Genomic DNA, 16056 nt, shown 5'->3' with positions numbered 1-16056 from the left:
GACAGACACCTGGTTTTTGTATTGATGTTTGGAGCCTCGTTTTCCACGTCCCAAAAAGTTTTTAAGTAGGAGCATGGTATCTGCATTAGTAGTCTTTTGGCAATTCCTGAATTGTATCTTGCTGTAGGTAAACGAAGTCTGAAATTATTGCACTGGGCTAAATACGTGAAATCCTAAGGATTGTCACATCTGCTATAAGCTGGGATAGGCATTTGTGCTAGATTTCTGCATATAATGCTGAGAGCACTTACCATATTGAAGTAAAAATTGCATGCTTTTTGGTATTGTTTGAACATTACCAGGGCTGTCTGCTGTCCTCATGCTGAATTGTATCAGGAGACCCTCTTCTTTCATGACTACAGTGTAAACCTGCAGGTGAAACTTTCTTTGTTAAATATGTTTTGGATCTAATTGCTTAGGACGCTCAACAATGAAGAATGCTTGAGAGTAATCATTGCCTAGCTTTCCAGTCCATTAATCAGTGCTTGGAAAGAAGACATCTTTGAAAGTTGCTGTGACGACTTACCTGTTTAAAGGAAAAGAGCCTTTCCTCTTTTTATTGAAATTGTAATTCACAGATTATTTGGCTTCCAAGAAAACATAGAATCTGGAAAGCATAGGGATTTCAAACCAGTTTAGGACATGTTGATGGAAGAACACAGCATGATTGTAAAGAAGAGAGATGATAATCAATGTGAGGTTCATTTCGGAGATTGGGAAGAAATTCTATGTCATCTTCCCCGTGATGGTTGTGCAGTTAGCCATGTCCAGGGCCGAGAAAGGGAACTGACAATCTTTAAATTCAGAGGCTGAATACTGAACTAGTTTAGTGGTCAGCAGCTTAATGGGGAGCCCCATATGTGAAGATGAAAAAAAAAAAATTCTCGCAAATTTCGAGATGTGGCTGACAGACCCTGCCTCAGTTTTCCTATAAAATTGTACTGTAGACTAGTCTAGTCTACCCTGCTTTCCTATGAAGGGTAAAGGAAGACAGCAAGCATGTTCACACTAGTTTACTTGCTGCACATTTAATTTTTCTTCTTGCTTTGAATTTTCACAGGTTTCAGTGAGCCCAACATGGCAAACTCATCGCGGATCCAGAATGTGGTGCCTCGGCCTGGCTTCTCCGCCTTGCATCGTCTGAGGAAAAAGCGGAAAGGCCAGCGAGTGAAAGACCCGCTTGATGATCTCTTGCTGAAGACCCTGACATCTCAGCGGGCCATGGAAGAGCGCTTTTTGCAGATGGAAGAACGACGGTTTCAGCGAGATTTGGACGCGGAGGAGCGCCGGATGCAGCTGGAGCAGCGACGTTTTGAGCTGGAGCGGGAGCATGAGTTTCGCATGTTCAGTGTTTTCGCTCAGATGCTCAGCATCTTAAAGCAGAGCCACAACGGCTCTTCCTCTTCCCTTGCAATGCCTCGGGGTTTGGACTTCAACCAAATACTGTCTGAAATTGCCGGCATGGCAGGAGTAGGTGGCGACCTACAAGAGGCTAGAGCCGTGCAGCCAGGTCGGCCCCTTGCTGAGAGGAGGATTGACTTGCGCGGTTTCTGCAGCCCCGGCGAGTTCCAGAGGAGCCCCTACCTCTCTGCTCGAGGCAATGTTGCCAATGTTTTTCGGGGCTCCACAGAGGAAGGATACAAAGCTTATCATGCTGATAAGTATGATGAAGACAAGAACCCCAATGTGAGTGAGATTCTTACAGTGTTTATGTGGCTTTCTTGCTAGGAAAGAAACTCTTTCTTAGAGATTTGCTGACAGATCTGCTAAAAATTTCTTTTTTTTTTTTTAATCTCTCAAATACGTGTTGGGTGAATCTTTTTGTTTAAGTAAAAGGAATGAAAAATAGCTGTGCAGATCATTTATTGAAGATGAACATTCTGTTCAGCAAAGGTTTGCATGTTCTGATTTTCCTGTCAGAACCTAGTAGCAGTAGCACGCCTTCAAAAGTGAAAGAAATCTGCAGGAATATGCAGAACTCCTGTTCTTCCTTTTACCTCATCACTTTTGCTGTCCACTGAAGCCTGATTATCAGATTATTACTGGTGATGGTGCAAGAAACAGAACAACCAAGTAGCAGACATTTAGAAAAAATGTATTTTTTTCTAAGCTAACATTAAGACATTTTCCTGCCTGTTTCCGTTTTGCTGTTCACTTGTAAGTAGCTTGTCACACACCCCCTGGTGGTACAAACGTGAGTGTTCATTATTTAGAGTAAGTTGTTATTGAATAAGTATAGTAAATGTAAATGATTTCTCTGTGGATTATTTTTAAATAGATCTTGCATTCAGATATCAAACTACTGGACACTTTAAAAAGTTTTATTATTAGCCCTTACTTTAGACACAATGTGTTGGGAGGTGAAAACTAGAATTTTAAGATAAAAAAAACCGCAAGATTTTCAATAATAAAAGTGCATTGTGAGGTGTAAACTGCCTCTTCTACTAATTGGTGTATATATAGGAACTAGATTTTTAAACAAATATCTGAAATTGGAAGTGCACTTTGGTAACATCATAAATGTGCAGTTGTTCAGTCTAGCTTACGTATTTTTTGCCCAGTGTCTTCCTGTAATAAAAATACGTTAATAGATTTGAACTCTTCAAGATTTAATGTGCTGTTATGTAAGCTGGGCAAATCTTAAGCCTGGAACTGCAGGATCACCTCTCCAGAGGGAAAAATTTAGTGTCTTAATAGCTCTTCTTGACTATATGTTTATGTGATTTTTCAATGAATCACCAGAGTGGAAAACAGTGCTTAAAACTGCTGCAGAAATGTAAACTTCAGGTTTTTCAGAATTGTGTAATTTTTTTTTTATAATCAGATGTATACCAATGAGTGAACGCAGGATTAAATTAAACATATTCTGTAAAGAAGTATAAACCATTAGTGTGTCCTCATTTGCAGAGAGTTTGACTAAAAAGCTGAGCACCTGAGACAGATGTTTGTAGGTGCACACGCATGCCCACACATATGTATACAGCTCTAGTTCTGTATGATGAGGTTTATATGAACTGTGTTTTGAGTTTTCATTGGTAACCTTTTCTGAGGCAGCTTAGTGAAGTGATAACTAAGGTGAAGTATGTGCATGTTTTTTACGTCTATAAACAATACATTATTTCTTTTTCTAGGGTATAATTAATTTTGGCACCAGTGAGAATAAACTCTGCTTTGACCTGATGTCTAAACGGGTAAGTCAAATTCCAAAAAGAAATGTAGAATATGCTGTGTAATTCTTCTTCAGTGTTTATACTTTCCTTGAGTTATTGCTGTTGCTCAGATGTCTCTTGTAAAGTTTTTTCTCATTCTTTATTTGTTGGAGGTCACTTCTCAGTCCAGCCATTTGTACATTTCTTTATGTTATTTTTCCAGAAGGATAGGAATAGAGGTTGTTTTTCTCTTCATTGTGGGTTTGCCTTTGGGGATATTCTAGACCCACAGAACTAAATGAAAATCAGATGCATTTTTTATTTTCTCCTGCTGACAGTAGTTCATTTAATACAGAGGTTTCAAAATTATTTTTGAACTCTTTAATCTCTCTTTAATTTCAAAGATCTTCAGATCTTGGGGCAGAGACAGTTGACTCCGTCAACTCCGTTATAAAGTTACGCAGTTTGGACGTCCAGTTCTGAGCTTATCCAAAATTTGAGAGGATGGCAACAGTGAACTGTGACATCGCTTGAGTTCTCTTGGAATCCATTAAACTGGGTCAGCTGCTAGTTGGTCACTTTGTTCAGTTGCACCAGGGAAAGGCATAATGCAAATGGCATAACTCAAAAAAAAAAAAAAAAAAAAAAAAAAAAAAAAAAAAAGAAAGAAAAAGAAAAGAAAAGAAAAAGAAAACAAAAGCACTGTGCCTTAGAGTTTCTTGATTTGCATTAAAACTATTGCCCAGATTCAGACCCGTAGGTGGGAATACTACATTTTTTCCTACCTACAGTTGTCTGTGGGGAGGGAAGGGGACTCAGTTTCTAGCAGTCAGTCTCTATGGTTTGAAGTTCACTGTTACTCCCATTCCACCAATTCCCATCCTCAAAATTTTCCTTATTTTATTTCTGCTTGCCACGCCTCTGCCTCGGGGGGACGCTACCCCACTACTCGCCTTCCAGCTAACAGAACAGGTAAGGCAGAACTGCTGCCTGGTAGCTGTGCACAAAAAAGGTGCCTTCTAGGGTGTGTAGGTTTTACCTTCCTTCATTCACTCTGTCTTTTCCCCTTCAAACTAACATAAAGTCTGCAGTAAATAAGAGTGTGGCGGGGACAGTCAGTTGCATCTTAATTAGCCTTATTATGAAAAAGAGTTAAAAATTTATCAGCAATAGTTAGATAAACCATCATGCTTATGGCAACAAGATGAATAAAGATACTGTTTCCAGCTTCTTAATCACCACAGTCTGGAGTTACAACATGGATTTACTGAATGCAGTGCTGCCTGGGATTCCAGAGAACTCTAAGTTCTTGCTGTGTGGGACAGTAAATACTTACTGTTTCCACTGAATAGAGTACCAGATTTCTATTTTTAAATGATGACCCTTAAATTATAGAATATTCTCTGGCATGAGATTTCTGATACTCTTCAGTTTGGTTGGCCTGTCTGGTTTTCTTAGCCCTTGCAGCATTATCTTTAAGGATTCTCATCTTTATTATTGCATAGTAATTTTTGGCCAAGTCTGCTGATGTGTTTTGTGTTGCATTCTCTAGACAAGTTTAGGAGAGAAAACTAAGGAGGCACAGTTCTGTGCTACATAGGCTTCAAGAGGCATCTACAGATGAATAAAGGAACTTTAATCCTACAATAGCAGGTTGTAATTCTGCATGGGATGAGGACAGTGTCATTAAATTCCAGAGCTTGGCACAAGTTATCCAAACACGATTACAGAATGCTGTGTTTTTGTTATTATGTGATAAGCTTTCACACTGCATGTTAAAATTCCCACCTCCTTTCTGGCTATCACCTACTCACTTCCCTACTTCCCCTTTTTAATATCAACTCATGTGTTTGGTTGTCGTCAAATATTTGGAAGGTTCATTGTACATGAAATTTATTTATTCCTGTTTTGCTTATGTAAAGCATCCTCTTTTCTCTGCCCTGATCATCACTGTGCTTTCATAGAACTGGATTATATGAAAACCTCATATTTACTACCTTTAAAATATTTTGATAAAAGTGTGTATGATTTATCTAAATATAAACATAATATGGGCTCCACTTGCCCACAGTTCAGCTGAACCTGTCTTTGAGACCAAAATGAGCTCCTAATAAGGAACAAAGTATCTGCCCTGGGGAAGATATTCAAGAAGATAATTGTGTATTTATCTTATCTTGTGAAAGCTTCTGTTATATTTTAAAAATTACCAAGCTAGTCAGAATTACAGATCTGAAGGAACTGCAGTAACTTGGAACAGAAATATAAATTAAAGCTAAAATTTATTTTAAAAATCTATCAAAAGTTTGTAAAAAGAAAATATGTATCTGACTAATTCAAAAATTTCTCTCTCTGACAATTTATATCTGAGCTTTCATGATGCTAGAGCTTTCATGATTGAGACTTAATTCTCAGCTGAAAGCTGTTGTTTTCCAAACTTGGGTGAGATGATCCTTGGGAATCTTCAGGTTGTTTCATTTGGTTCACAAAGTCTTTAGCAGGCGTCTTTTTAATGGGCATCCTTTATATTGCCTATTTTGCATCCTTCTTATAAATTTCTGTGTGGCAAAGTTTTACTGCCTTAATTTCGATGTTCAGTGGCTTTCAAAATCCAGTTTTAAGGCTGTTAAAGTCTGTGTGTTTGTGTATGTGTCCAAGCAGGTGTGTGCCTGTCCATGGATTCTATCTATTTCCATGTTCCTGATATTGGTGATTGTGCTTTTTAATGTTTCTTCTTGTTGCTCACAGCTGACACAGACTGATATGAATCTCATGGAGCCGCCACTGCTTCAGTATCCTGATTGGAAGGGACATATGTTGTAAGTCTTCTCATTTTCCTAGTGCTTCTCTCTTTGAGTACTTGTCTGACAAACAGAATGGATAAATACAAAACACTTCTGCTACAGTGATTAGTTATAACTTTCCTAAGTCATTCAATTATATTTTTCTTTCCAAAACTGTAAATTCCAAAACTACCCTACTAGTTCATCCAGTTAAAAATCCTCATATGTGAGAGAATATGCTAATTTTCTAAAGCAAACACAATTTTAGAAGCACTGTATACGTTAACAAGTTAGGCAACTTGAAACAGCTCTCTGAAATACAGTGAGCACGTAGGGACTTTAATCCTTTTGTTCTATGTCTTGATTAAAACTCTTCAAAAATGCATATACGGTTGCAGACATTATCAGTGACACCTTTGCCACGTGTAAAAGTCACGTCTGTGGAATGAGCCTCAGCTATCCTGTTTTCTAGCTATATTTGTCAGTCTTTACTGCGCCCTAGCTTTATTTTCCTGAAATGTGGACCTGAGGCGGTCCAGCCTCTTGGAGAATAAGCTGAATCGATATTTGCTTTTGTGTCTTTCTCAGTTTACGGGAGGAAGTGGCTCGATTTTTGACCTATTACTGCAAGGCCCCTGCACCTCTTAAGGCAGAAAATGTGGGTAACCCACTTTTCATTGGTGTCTCTTCTAATGTATTGCCATTTATTGTCAAATAGTTTCATCATATTTTTTTAAACAAATGATTAATTGTAAAATAATAGGCTTTTATCGTGCATAATAAGTTGAATCATAGCCATTTGAGTAGCTTTTGATGCATACTTCAGATAACATACTTCAGTTTTACTTCATATTTGCCATATTATTATTCCCGTGTCTGAACTCCTTATACAATGCATCTCAATAGGGCTTTATGTTTGTATCTCCTTTTTGAGCACTGGGACCTGCTGTGCCTGTATCCCTCAGTCTTGACTAAGAGTGCCCGTTGTTCTACCCTAGTTTAATTTGGCATTGTTCTGCTGTTGCACCTCAGGACAAAGTCAGTAATTGAGCTAAGAGTAGTTTTAGTCTGTAAAACAGATGCTTTCAGACTTTGTGACAGGGTTATCAGGAAGCCATCAAGTCCTGAGTCTTTGCAGGATTTGCTGACTTGAGAGAGATGCAAGTTGGGCTCTGGGGTATGTGCATGATAAGGGACTCCTACTTTTTGCTGAATTCTAAAGGCAGCAGGAGTGGGCGCAGCAGTTGTTTTTCTCATTGCAATAACTCAGCAGAAGCCTGTACTTCATATAAACTGAAGTTGTCACTGATCGGTTTGCTGAGATTACCTCTCCAAGGTAGCAGATTTTACCTGATACTTGGATTGAAACTCATGAGATCTGTGAGCATCTCTCTTCTAGAAGCAGGTGTCAAACCTGCTCCTGTACGAGACAGCAATTTCCACTTCTGCACAAATTCAGCAGGGGGTAGGCATAGGCACTGCTGTTACCACAGAGAGAATATACCACAAATTAGCTGATGAAAAATACTTTACTTTTCTAACAGTTCAAAACTGCTCTGCAAACGTTTTTGCTACTTAAAATCTACTCGTTCACTAAACACTGTGTTACTTATTAGAAACAAGAAAGGCACAGGGATGAAGCGTCTCTGAAGCAGAATACAGTGTCAAAGCTATCTCTGGTAGAAGTGAAATTTCAACAGGAAGAGATTGGAAACCTTTGTGCTAGAGGATTAAGGAGGAACATATTTCAGGGACATTGTCAGAAATTATTTTTGTAGTGTCTCTTTCTATGGACAGATTTATCACTAGTCTCTCTCTTTCCTCTAAAGGTGATTGTGTTGAATGGTTGTGGCTCTCTGTTTTCTGCGTTAGCTACAGTCCTGTGTGATCCAGGGGGTAAGTGAATGATTGGGAGATGTTTTTAAAATTTAATTTTGTTGGGAAATAATGTTACTCAGTTTAAATATTGTATGATGAAAATAAAATAGTGGAATTGGCATGGCCTACTGTGAAGCTCTTGTTTTCTGCAATGTTGTATTACAAAATTCATCATCTCCCCAGTCTACAGATCTCGTACTTTGTGTCTTACCTTGTCTCTCTTTGCTGTTTTGGTGGTGCTGTGTTTCTTTTTGTTAAATAAACTCTGGGCTATACACACATTTGCTGGGATATTGAGAATGCATGTTCAGTGTCCCAGTGTCTGCAGAATATTTTAAAAATGATGTAAAATGAAAGTGGTCAAAAAAGGGTATCATTAAAATACTTCAAGGGGCATTACTGTAAAGAAGAGCTTTCGTGTTTAGCTGAATCACAGAATCATAGAATGGTTGAGGTTGGAAGGGACCTCTGGAGATCATCTCGTCCAGCCTCCCTGCTCAAGCAAGGTCACCTAGAGCATGTTAGACAGAATTGCATCCAGATAGGTTTTGAATATCTTAATAGAAGGAGACTCCACAACCTCTCTGGGTAACCTGTTCCAGTGCTCTGTCACTCTCATGGTAAAGAGGTTCTTCCTCATATTCAGGTGGAACTTCCTGTGTTTCAGTTTGTGGCCGTTGCCTCTTGTCCTGTTGAATGGTGCTACTGAAAAGAGTTCGGTCCTATCCCCTTGACACCCTCCCTTAAGGTATTTATAGACATTGATAAGATCCCCTCTCAGTCTTCTTTTCTCCAAGCTAAATAGGCCCAGCTCTCACAGCCTTAAAAGTGCTCTAGAAGAGACAGACAGACTGTGACCTGTTGATAACTAGCTTTGTTTTCTTGATTTCAGAAGCTGTTCTGATTGCCACTCCTTTTTACGGTGGTATTACCCAGAGTGTGTTTCTATATGGCAACGTCAAACTGGTGTATGCCTATTTAGACAGTAAGGTAAGAACTGAAGGAAAGGAATATGGACCTTTGCACCTAAAAGTAATTGATACTGGAAGGTGCCAAGCTGTGGGAACCTGAAACACTCTCCAGAACAAGGCTAAACAGTAGCTTGTCAATGTTTGCACAAATTACTGTTAGGAAATTGAGGCATATGATTTTCAAGAAACCTATTCAAGACCATAAATCTGGATTCCAGTCTTGGCCCTGTCTTGTATCTTACTCCCAATAAACATGTAATAATGGCCCTTGGTGGAGGCAAGGAAGGCCAGAATGAGCCTTGGAGACAGAACTATGTAACGTCCTACTAAGAACAGTCCCAGGAGTGGAAGAGCATGTGAAGATCCTACATTGTTTTAGTTATTCAGGGATAACCAGAGTTCTGTGTGTGTGGCCGGTCTGCTATAAGCAACTCTTTGATTTTATTTATTTATTTAATCTCTCTGTAGTATAAAAGGATAAGAGGGTGGAAGTTTGGTCATTTTTACTGAATTTTATTTTGTTTTGGGAAACATTTCTCAGGGGAATGGCTTCATGGCAGACTCTGATGAAATAAATTAGTCTTTTTCTTTTCTTTATGTTGTCTTTCAGATCACTGGAACAAGCACTCGGCCCTTTCAACTTACAGTGGACAAACTGGAAAAGGCCTTACAGGATGCCCGGGCAGAGGTGAGTGCAACTGAGCTTCATATTACCAACTAAGTCTACGATATACTTGAGTTGACTGGTCCTAGAAGTGGCCTGAAGCCAAAAACATTTTCAAAACATAGCATGTGAAATTCTCATAGTCCATATAGACAAACTGAGATCAAGCTCCCTGCAAATCCCATTTGTACTTGTGGCATACTACTTAGAGGCAGTTCTAAGAGGAATTCTATAGTGTCATATATGTCTAATTTTGGTCACACGACATCACTGCAACAGCAGAAAAGATAGCCTGGGAGTGCTAGGCTATTCACAGAGTACTGGGACCCATTGATATTGCAAAAACGTGTATTTGGGCATGCTGTAAATAGTAGGGACTAGCTAGTGTTTCTCCTTCATGAAGGCCAAGCTGAGTTACCCCAGAACTGACTGCTGCTACACAGTAGTGTAGATGAATTCAGTAAGACCAGTATGAATGTTTACAGGGGGGAGTGAGATGCAAATCTGGAAGTTAAATGCAGATGAGAATCACTTTATGAATATTTAGTCTAAGTTTTGACATTATCCTGAAACCCTGTGTAAGTTTTGCTGCATCTTTAGCTCATTACTGGCTCTGATATCTCCCAGCCGAACGTGCACTTTGGATGTGAACAGTTTGCATCCAGGTAGCTCAATTGCCTGTCTTTCTTGCCTCATTCATGGGCAACATTCACTAGTCTGTTACTTCCCAACTACTGATACAGCTCACAGGAACTTCTGTTCTAGGCTGAGGAAGTTGGAGAGCATCTTTCTCGTAAATAGATTTCTCTATTTACAATGATCGTAGCAGACTCCCTCTCTTTAATACCATAGGTTAATTCTACAGTATATCCCTCACTTCACTGCATTTTGCCAAAAAAGACTTAATCTGTAGCTAAAAATTTTCTCATAATTTTTTTTGTCAGTTTTCTCATAAAAGTCTAACCTTTGAAGTGAGACGTCATGGTGGGAGCCTGAGTTACTGTGAGCTTAATGACAGTCTTGTATCTCACTAACTGCTCTAGTAGGTTAAAACTTTATCCTATGATGAATCTTCTCTTAATATTGCACATCTCATGTTCTACAGGGTGTCACTGTAAGGGCTTTAATTCTTCTGAATCCCCAAAATCCCCTAGGGGACATCTACTCCCTGTCAGAGCTACAGGATTACCTGGAATTTGCTAAAAGGTATGTCAGTTTGGAAGGTTGAGATATCCTGAGTCAGATGCAGCATTCAGACTCTGCTGGACTATTCACTATCCATTAATTTTTCTGTGGATATCTTTTAAGCCAGGCAAACAGTCTTGTTCTTTACACACAACAGCAGGCTTAAGAGAGGAGAGGGGAGAGAAAGAGATAAGGGATCATGGACCATGTAGTCATCTGGAGTGGCAAAACAAATTGAACCAGGTGGTACAAGTTATATTTATTTTTTAGGAGTCCTAGCAATCACTGTGGTGCTGTGCTTCTTTAGTAGAAAACAGAGTTCCTTTTCCAGCAGTTTTTTCTGCATGTGCATGAGAAAAGAAATATATGAATATGGGTTCCCAGCTTCATTGTGGGTCACTGATGCTTTCTGAAGTTTTGTCCATCTGAGTAGATGATGGTACAACTTACTCTAGATATGTAACACATAGGGAGTTAATTTTGTCAGGTACATTGGAAACAGATGAAACTTAGTATATGGTTGCAGTGAGTGACAATTAGCTGGATATATCGCACATCAATTCAGTATACATGTAACAGACCTTCTGAGTTATGGAAAGTTGCTTCTATAAGCATCAGTTCTACAAAATTTTGTGTCCCTGTTCTTAGTATAAAGCAAGTCTTTCCAGAGTCCTGAATTTGTCTTTGCTTCTAGGCCAGAAGCAGTATTCTTTCATAATTTCCATTTTGTCCTTTTGCAGACATGAATTGCATGTGATAGTAGATGAGATCTACATGCTGTCAGTATTTGACGAATCAGCCACATTTCACAGTGTCCTAGGCATGGACAGGTAAAATCAGCTCCTACTTCCCTGGCCATCTTCCAGTGACAATTCAACATGATGCCTTGCTGAGAACTTGTGACTGGAAGTTAAGTCATGAGCAAGCAAATTCTGAATCTGCGTTACATAGACTTTTTGTAGTTTCTGAATGGCAAATACATTTTATCATGTGCAATCTAGTAAGGAAGAAAGATAGTTAGTATTTTGTTGTGATAAATTTTTCAATGTGTGCTTCTCTAATGCTTCTGACCGTTCCAAAAACCTGGAAATAGATGTTTCATTTCTTGTAAGTGATGCTTTTCTTTGCTACCTAAATATTGTTACCTCTTTCCCATGTTCAGTTGATATAAAGAGTTTCTGTTCCTGCTTACTTTATTTTTTCTTACAGTAGTCATGGCATCACAGTGTTACTAAAGATTTTAGAATATGTTTAATTAGGTATTGATTTAATGAGATGAAAAGTTTTGCAGATCTCACCTTTTAAAAATATGCTTTATCTTCTTTTCTTTCTATTTTTTTGCCAATGGTGTGATTTTTTTTGTGTGTGTTCATTTGCAAGGACATAAAAATATATTTGGTTAACTGTTAGCTCAGTAATGTTGAGGAAGAACTTCTTCAAAATATCAGTGTTTGCAAGAAGGAAGGTTCATTTTAATTCTTGGAAAGTGTATTGATGAGGCACTGATTTTTTAGCACTTCAGTACAAATTTTGTACTTGCAGTCTTTAAAATCACACAGAAGATTTATATATGAAATATAGTGCTTGATGCAGGCATCTATAGATTTGAAATATTTAAAAGTTGTATCTAAAATCAGTTCTCAGAGTTTCTAGCTTTTAAAATTAGGTAATATTTGAGTTTTCCCTACTTGACTGATGTTCCCTGTTGCACTGTCTCTCATTGTGTAATGCTGCCTCTCTGTTTTTGCAATGCTGCACTGGTGATCCAAAAGCTTCAGCACCTATGACACTAACTGCCCATCTGCATCCTTCTACATACAGATTGCCTGATCCACAGAGGACTCATGTGATGTGGGGAATAACCAAGGTGAGTGTTGGTTGCCACCATGCTGGGGCTTCCTGACAGGTATAGGTGGCCTTGTGTCCTCAACTCCCTTGTGCTAAAAAAAACCAAGGCAGTAGTAGTAGGATCCCAGCCTTCCTGTGTAATAAAGTAGTCTGTGTTTTCTGCAGGATTTTGCTGTCTCTGGGATTCGCTTTGGTACTTTATATACAGAGAACCAAGATGTTGCTAATGCAGTGGCTTCTTTGTGTTATTTTCATGGGGTTTGTGGACCTGTCCAGCACAAGGTTGCACAGCTGCTTAGAGACAGAGGTGAGTCAGTAGCTTGACAGATGATCCTCTGCTGTTCTGTGTATCTCACTACCTCAGGAGATCCTGTCCCCTTACTTTCCCAAACTGTCTCTTGTTTGTACAGCTTAATTTACAGTCTTCCATAATCCTGAAGCTGCCCACGTAACACATGGCTGACATTTCTACAGAAAAGGAACATTTCTGCAGAGCTCCTCATGAACAGAATTGGAGGAGAGCTTTGAAGAAATTTGATAGTTTTTCATAAATAGCTAGTGCTGCATAGAACCAGCTGAGCAGAAACAAAGAACACAAGCTTGTGGGAAGAAAGAAACAGAATTGGATTTCTGGTTTTGCCTTGGTTGGAGTGCTAACAATCCACAGCAACTAAGAGCACTGAATATAGGGAAACTTCCCCAGAAAAATGAAGAGAATGTTATTTTGCACTGACATGAAGCTACTAAATAGTTCTTTCCTCTCCTTTTTTTTGAAGCAGCAGAAAACAAAGGAAGGTGAAATGGAAAAAGGCATTGTGAGTGTTCTGGGAACTAGTACACATCTGAATTCTTATACAGTTGCATTTTTTTTTCTCTGTCTTCTCCCTCTGGTTAGACTGGATCAACCAGGTGTACCTGAGGGCCAACCATGCCCGCCTAAAAGCTGCCCATACGTATGTAACAGATGAGCTGAAGACACTTGGGGTCCCTTTTCTCAACCGCAGTGCAGGCTTCTTTGTCTGGATTGATTTCCGAAAGGTTGGTAGCCTTAAGAAAGGAGGCTTCTCCTGGGATGAGGGATGACACTGGTGCAAATGAGCCTAGAGGAACAGAGTGATAAACATCTTGTTAAAGCCTCATCAGTTGTCTTGATGAGTAGAGGGAAAGGCTGACTAGCATTTCTGTGTGTGCTCTTCCTTTAGTCTGTCTGCGCATTTCCCTCCTTGCAGGAATCTTACCGCACTCAAGCCACTTTCCTTCCTATTTCTTCCTTTGTATCACAACTGCTGTACTTCAGAGGTAAAAGGTGTCTCCCCAGGCCTTTGCAGACCTCATGGGAATCACAGATTCATGAGGATCTCAGTGAGTTGGCATGTATGTTACTAACCTTTGGCACTTCTGCTAACTCTCCTAGTACCTTAGGACAGGAACGTTTGAGGAGGAGATGCTACTCTGGAGGCGTTTTCTTGATAACAAGGTCCTGCTATCCTGTGGTAAAGCCTTTGAATGCAGTGAACCTGGCTGGTTCCGCATTATCTTTGCTGACAAAACACATCGACTACAGTTAGGTGAGTAATATTTCTTCTCTTTTTCCTCCTGCCAGAATATCTAAAATACTGTTTCCTCTTCTCGTTAACCTTAAGCTGTTGTATTACTGTTATCTTCTTTTCTTCTCTTTTCTTCTTTCTTTACCTCTGCTCCTTCAAGTTTTTCTGGATTTGACAGATATGGAGACCCTTGTGGCTTAATCTAATTCATTAGTGTTTCTTCTCTTTATACCATGCAGGTATGCAGCGAATCCGCAAAGTTTTGGAAGAGCAGGAGCAGGAAATCTTGGCTGAGGCAAAGGAACAACCTTGTCAATCAGATCAGGATGGCAAAGCAGATAGCACAGATGAAGTCATTTTTGTATCCCGCCACCAGGAGCCTACCTGTGCTGGTAGCTCCAACCTTGGTGACCTTATTGGTCTCCTGCAGCAACAAATGCGTTCATCTGACTGGCTACAGAAAAATACAGCAGAGCAATTTGCACAGGAAAAGCCAGAGATCTATGATGTATTCAGCAAACTGGTGGAGAAACAGTAGGGATCAGTGGCCCTTCGAACGGATTTGCTGAGCAGTGACTGACCCTGAGCCCTTAACAGCTCAGCATTGACTTCCAGCAAATAATACATTTTCTGTATAGCAAGAAAATTACTTTGTAAAACCCATCCTCTAGCCTCTGTTTGAGATCTCTAATTTGTATTATATAGATGCTTTCCTTGGATTGGGCTGAGGGTATGGAATGGTGGGGGTCTTTTTTGCCTGCTACCCCCTGTCTTGCTGCATCATTGTATTTTGTATTTCATTTCTAATGAATATGCTCTTAACTCTCTTATAAGGTCCTGTGGTGTCATTTTTTTATGCTGCTTCTTAATTTCACTCTTCCCAGAAAGAGACACTTGAGACTGTTAAAATGTTTTATGGTTTTCTTTTCCTGAATGATGAGCAAAAGTAATTTATTATTTCAGTGCCAGAAATGACATGACTGCTTTCCCATAGAGATGTTTTTGATAGCTAAAATCCAGTGTCAGCACTGGCTTAGCCCCAGCTAAAGGTAAATAAGCATGTATACATATTCAAATGTATGGGTGAGACTCCTAGAAGTCTGATTGTTTTATCTGAGTTCTATAAAGCTTTTCATATTGAGATCACTGGTTTCTGTTCTGATCTCAGATCGGGTAGTATCTAACACCCTTCATTGGTAAAATGCTCATAATTGTTTCTGACCTTTCTTTTGTATTCATATAAATAAACAGCAACTGTTAGCTTCTTGAACTGCTGTGTACACAAAAGAGCTAAGAACAGAGGGGTGACTGAAAGCAGAAATGCTTTTTACAGCCTTCTCTTTTTTTAAAAAAAAGAAAAAATTGCTCCTTCTGGTTAGCAGTGAAGTATATTGGTAGGACAGTGCAGCAAATGCTTCTTCTACCACAGTGCTAGATGTATGTGGTTTTTACAGCTTCCAAGATGGCAGCTTTCACCATATTCAGCATGATAAAAGCAAACGTTTACCTGGTCTACCACATTTGCCAATTTGCAGGGTAATTTTTTTGATTAAGCAAAATTCCTCAGTTTCATTTCTTCTCTTTTTTTTTCTTCTTTTTCTTCTTTTCTTACATTTTCAAGGATTGCTTATTTCCTGTATGATAGTGATAAAATATTTTAATCACAAAGCATCTTTCACTGATATAAAGTTGTTTAATTTCTGGCACATTGAAATTTTGCGTATTTTAAAGGAAGTTACATTTTTTTCTGCATGCATATTAATGCAGAGGTCAAGGAAATTGATCATGGGAGGTGAATGTAAGCGTACCTTTCTCCTCTTGTATGTTGCTGGCAATACTTCTAGTAGTAATCAAGTTGTGTCTCATCTTGGTTGCATCTATGGAACATGTTTAAATAATGAGTTAGGGAGATGATAAAACTCAGATTAAACTATACACTATCAAAAAGGTTGGAGTTTGCTGGTCACAAGTGAAGAGCTATCTTCTACTTTTCTGATCAAATTTCCAACATGAAAGGCAGGCAAAAAAGTCCTC

The 16056-nt window shown here is 39.1% G+C and overlaps 1 protein-coding gene across 2 annotated transcripts in view; it reads left to right on the top strand.

The window, feature by feature from the left end:
* The window catches only part of LOC134141365 (1-aminocyclopropane-1-carboxylate synthase-like protein 1), a 66504-nt gene extending 51315 nt beyond the window's left edge, over positions 1 to 15189 (top strand). For both annotated transcript variants that reach the window (XM_062577563.1, XM_062577562.1), the window contains exons 2-15: positions 1061 to 1686; positions 3132 to 3191; positions 5895 to 5965; positions 6518 to 6587; positions 7759 to 7825; positions 8700 to 8797; positions 9389 to 9466; positions 10548 to 10648; positions 11368 to 11457; positions 12449 to 12494; positions 12641 to 12782; positions 13371 to 13513; positions 13890 to 14043; positions 14262 to 15189. In XM_062577563.1, coding sequence (XP_062433547.1) covers positions 1078 to 1686; positions 3132 to 3191; positions 5895 to 5965; positions 6518 to 6587; positions 7759 to 7825; positions 8700 to 8797; positions 9389 to 9466; positions 10548 to 10648; positions 11368 to 11457; positions 12449 to 12494; positions 12641 to 12782; positions 13371 to 13513; positions 13890 to 14043; positions 14262 to 14560 — 2028 coding nt within the window. In that variant the 5' untranslated portion in view covers positions 1061 to 1077 and the 3' untranslated portion in view covers positions 14561 to 15189. The remainder of the gene's footprint in view (positions 1 to 1060; positions 1687 to 3131; positions 3192 to 5894; positions 5966 to 6517; positions 6588 to 7758; positions 7826 to 8699; positions 8798 to 9388; positions 9467 to 10547; positions 10649 to 11367; positions 11458 to 12448; positions 12495 to 12640; positions 12783 to 13370; positions 13514 to 13889; positions 14044 to 14261) is intronic.
* Positions 15190 to 16056: the final 867 nt, after the last annotated feature.

Source organism: Rhea pennata, chromosome 5 (assembly GCF_028389875.1).
Source record: "Rhea pennata isolate bPtePen1 chromosome 5, bPtePen1.pri, whole genome shotgun sequence".
Classification (NCBI taxonomy): domain Eukaryota; kingdom Metazoa; phylum Chordata; class Aves; order Rheiformes; family Rheidae; genus Rhea; species Rhea pennata.
Note: the sequence above shows the minus strand (reverse complement) of the source record. Positions and strands in the feature narration are given on the sequence as shown.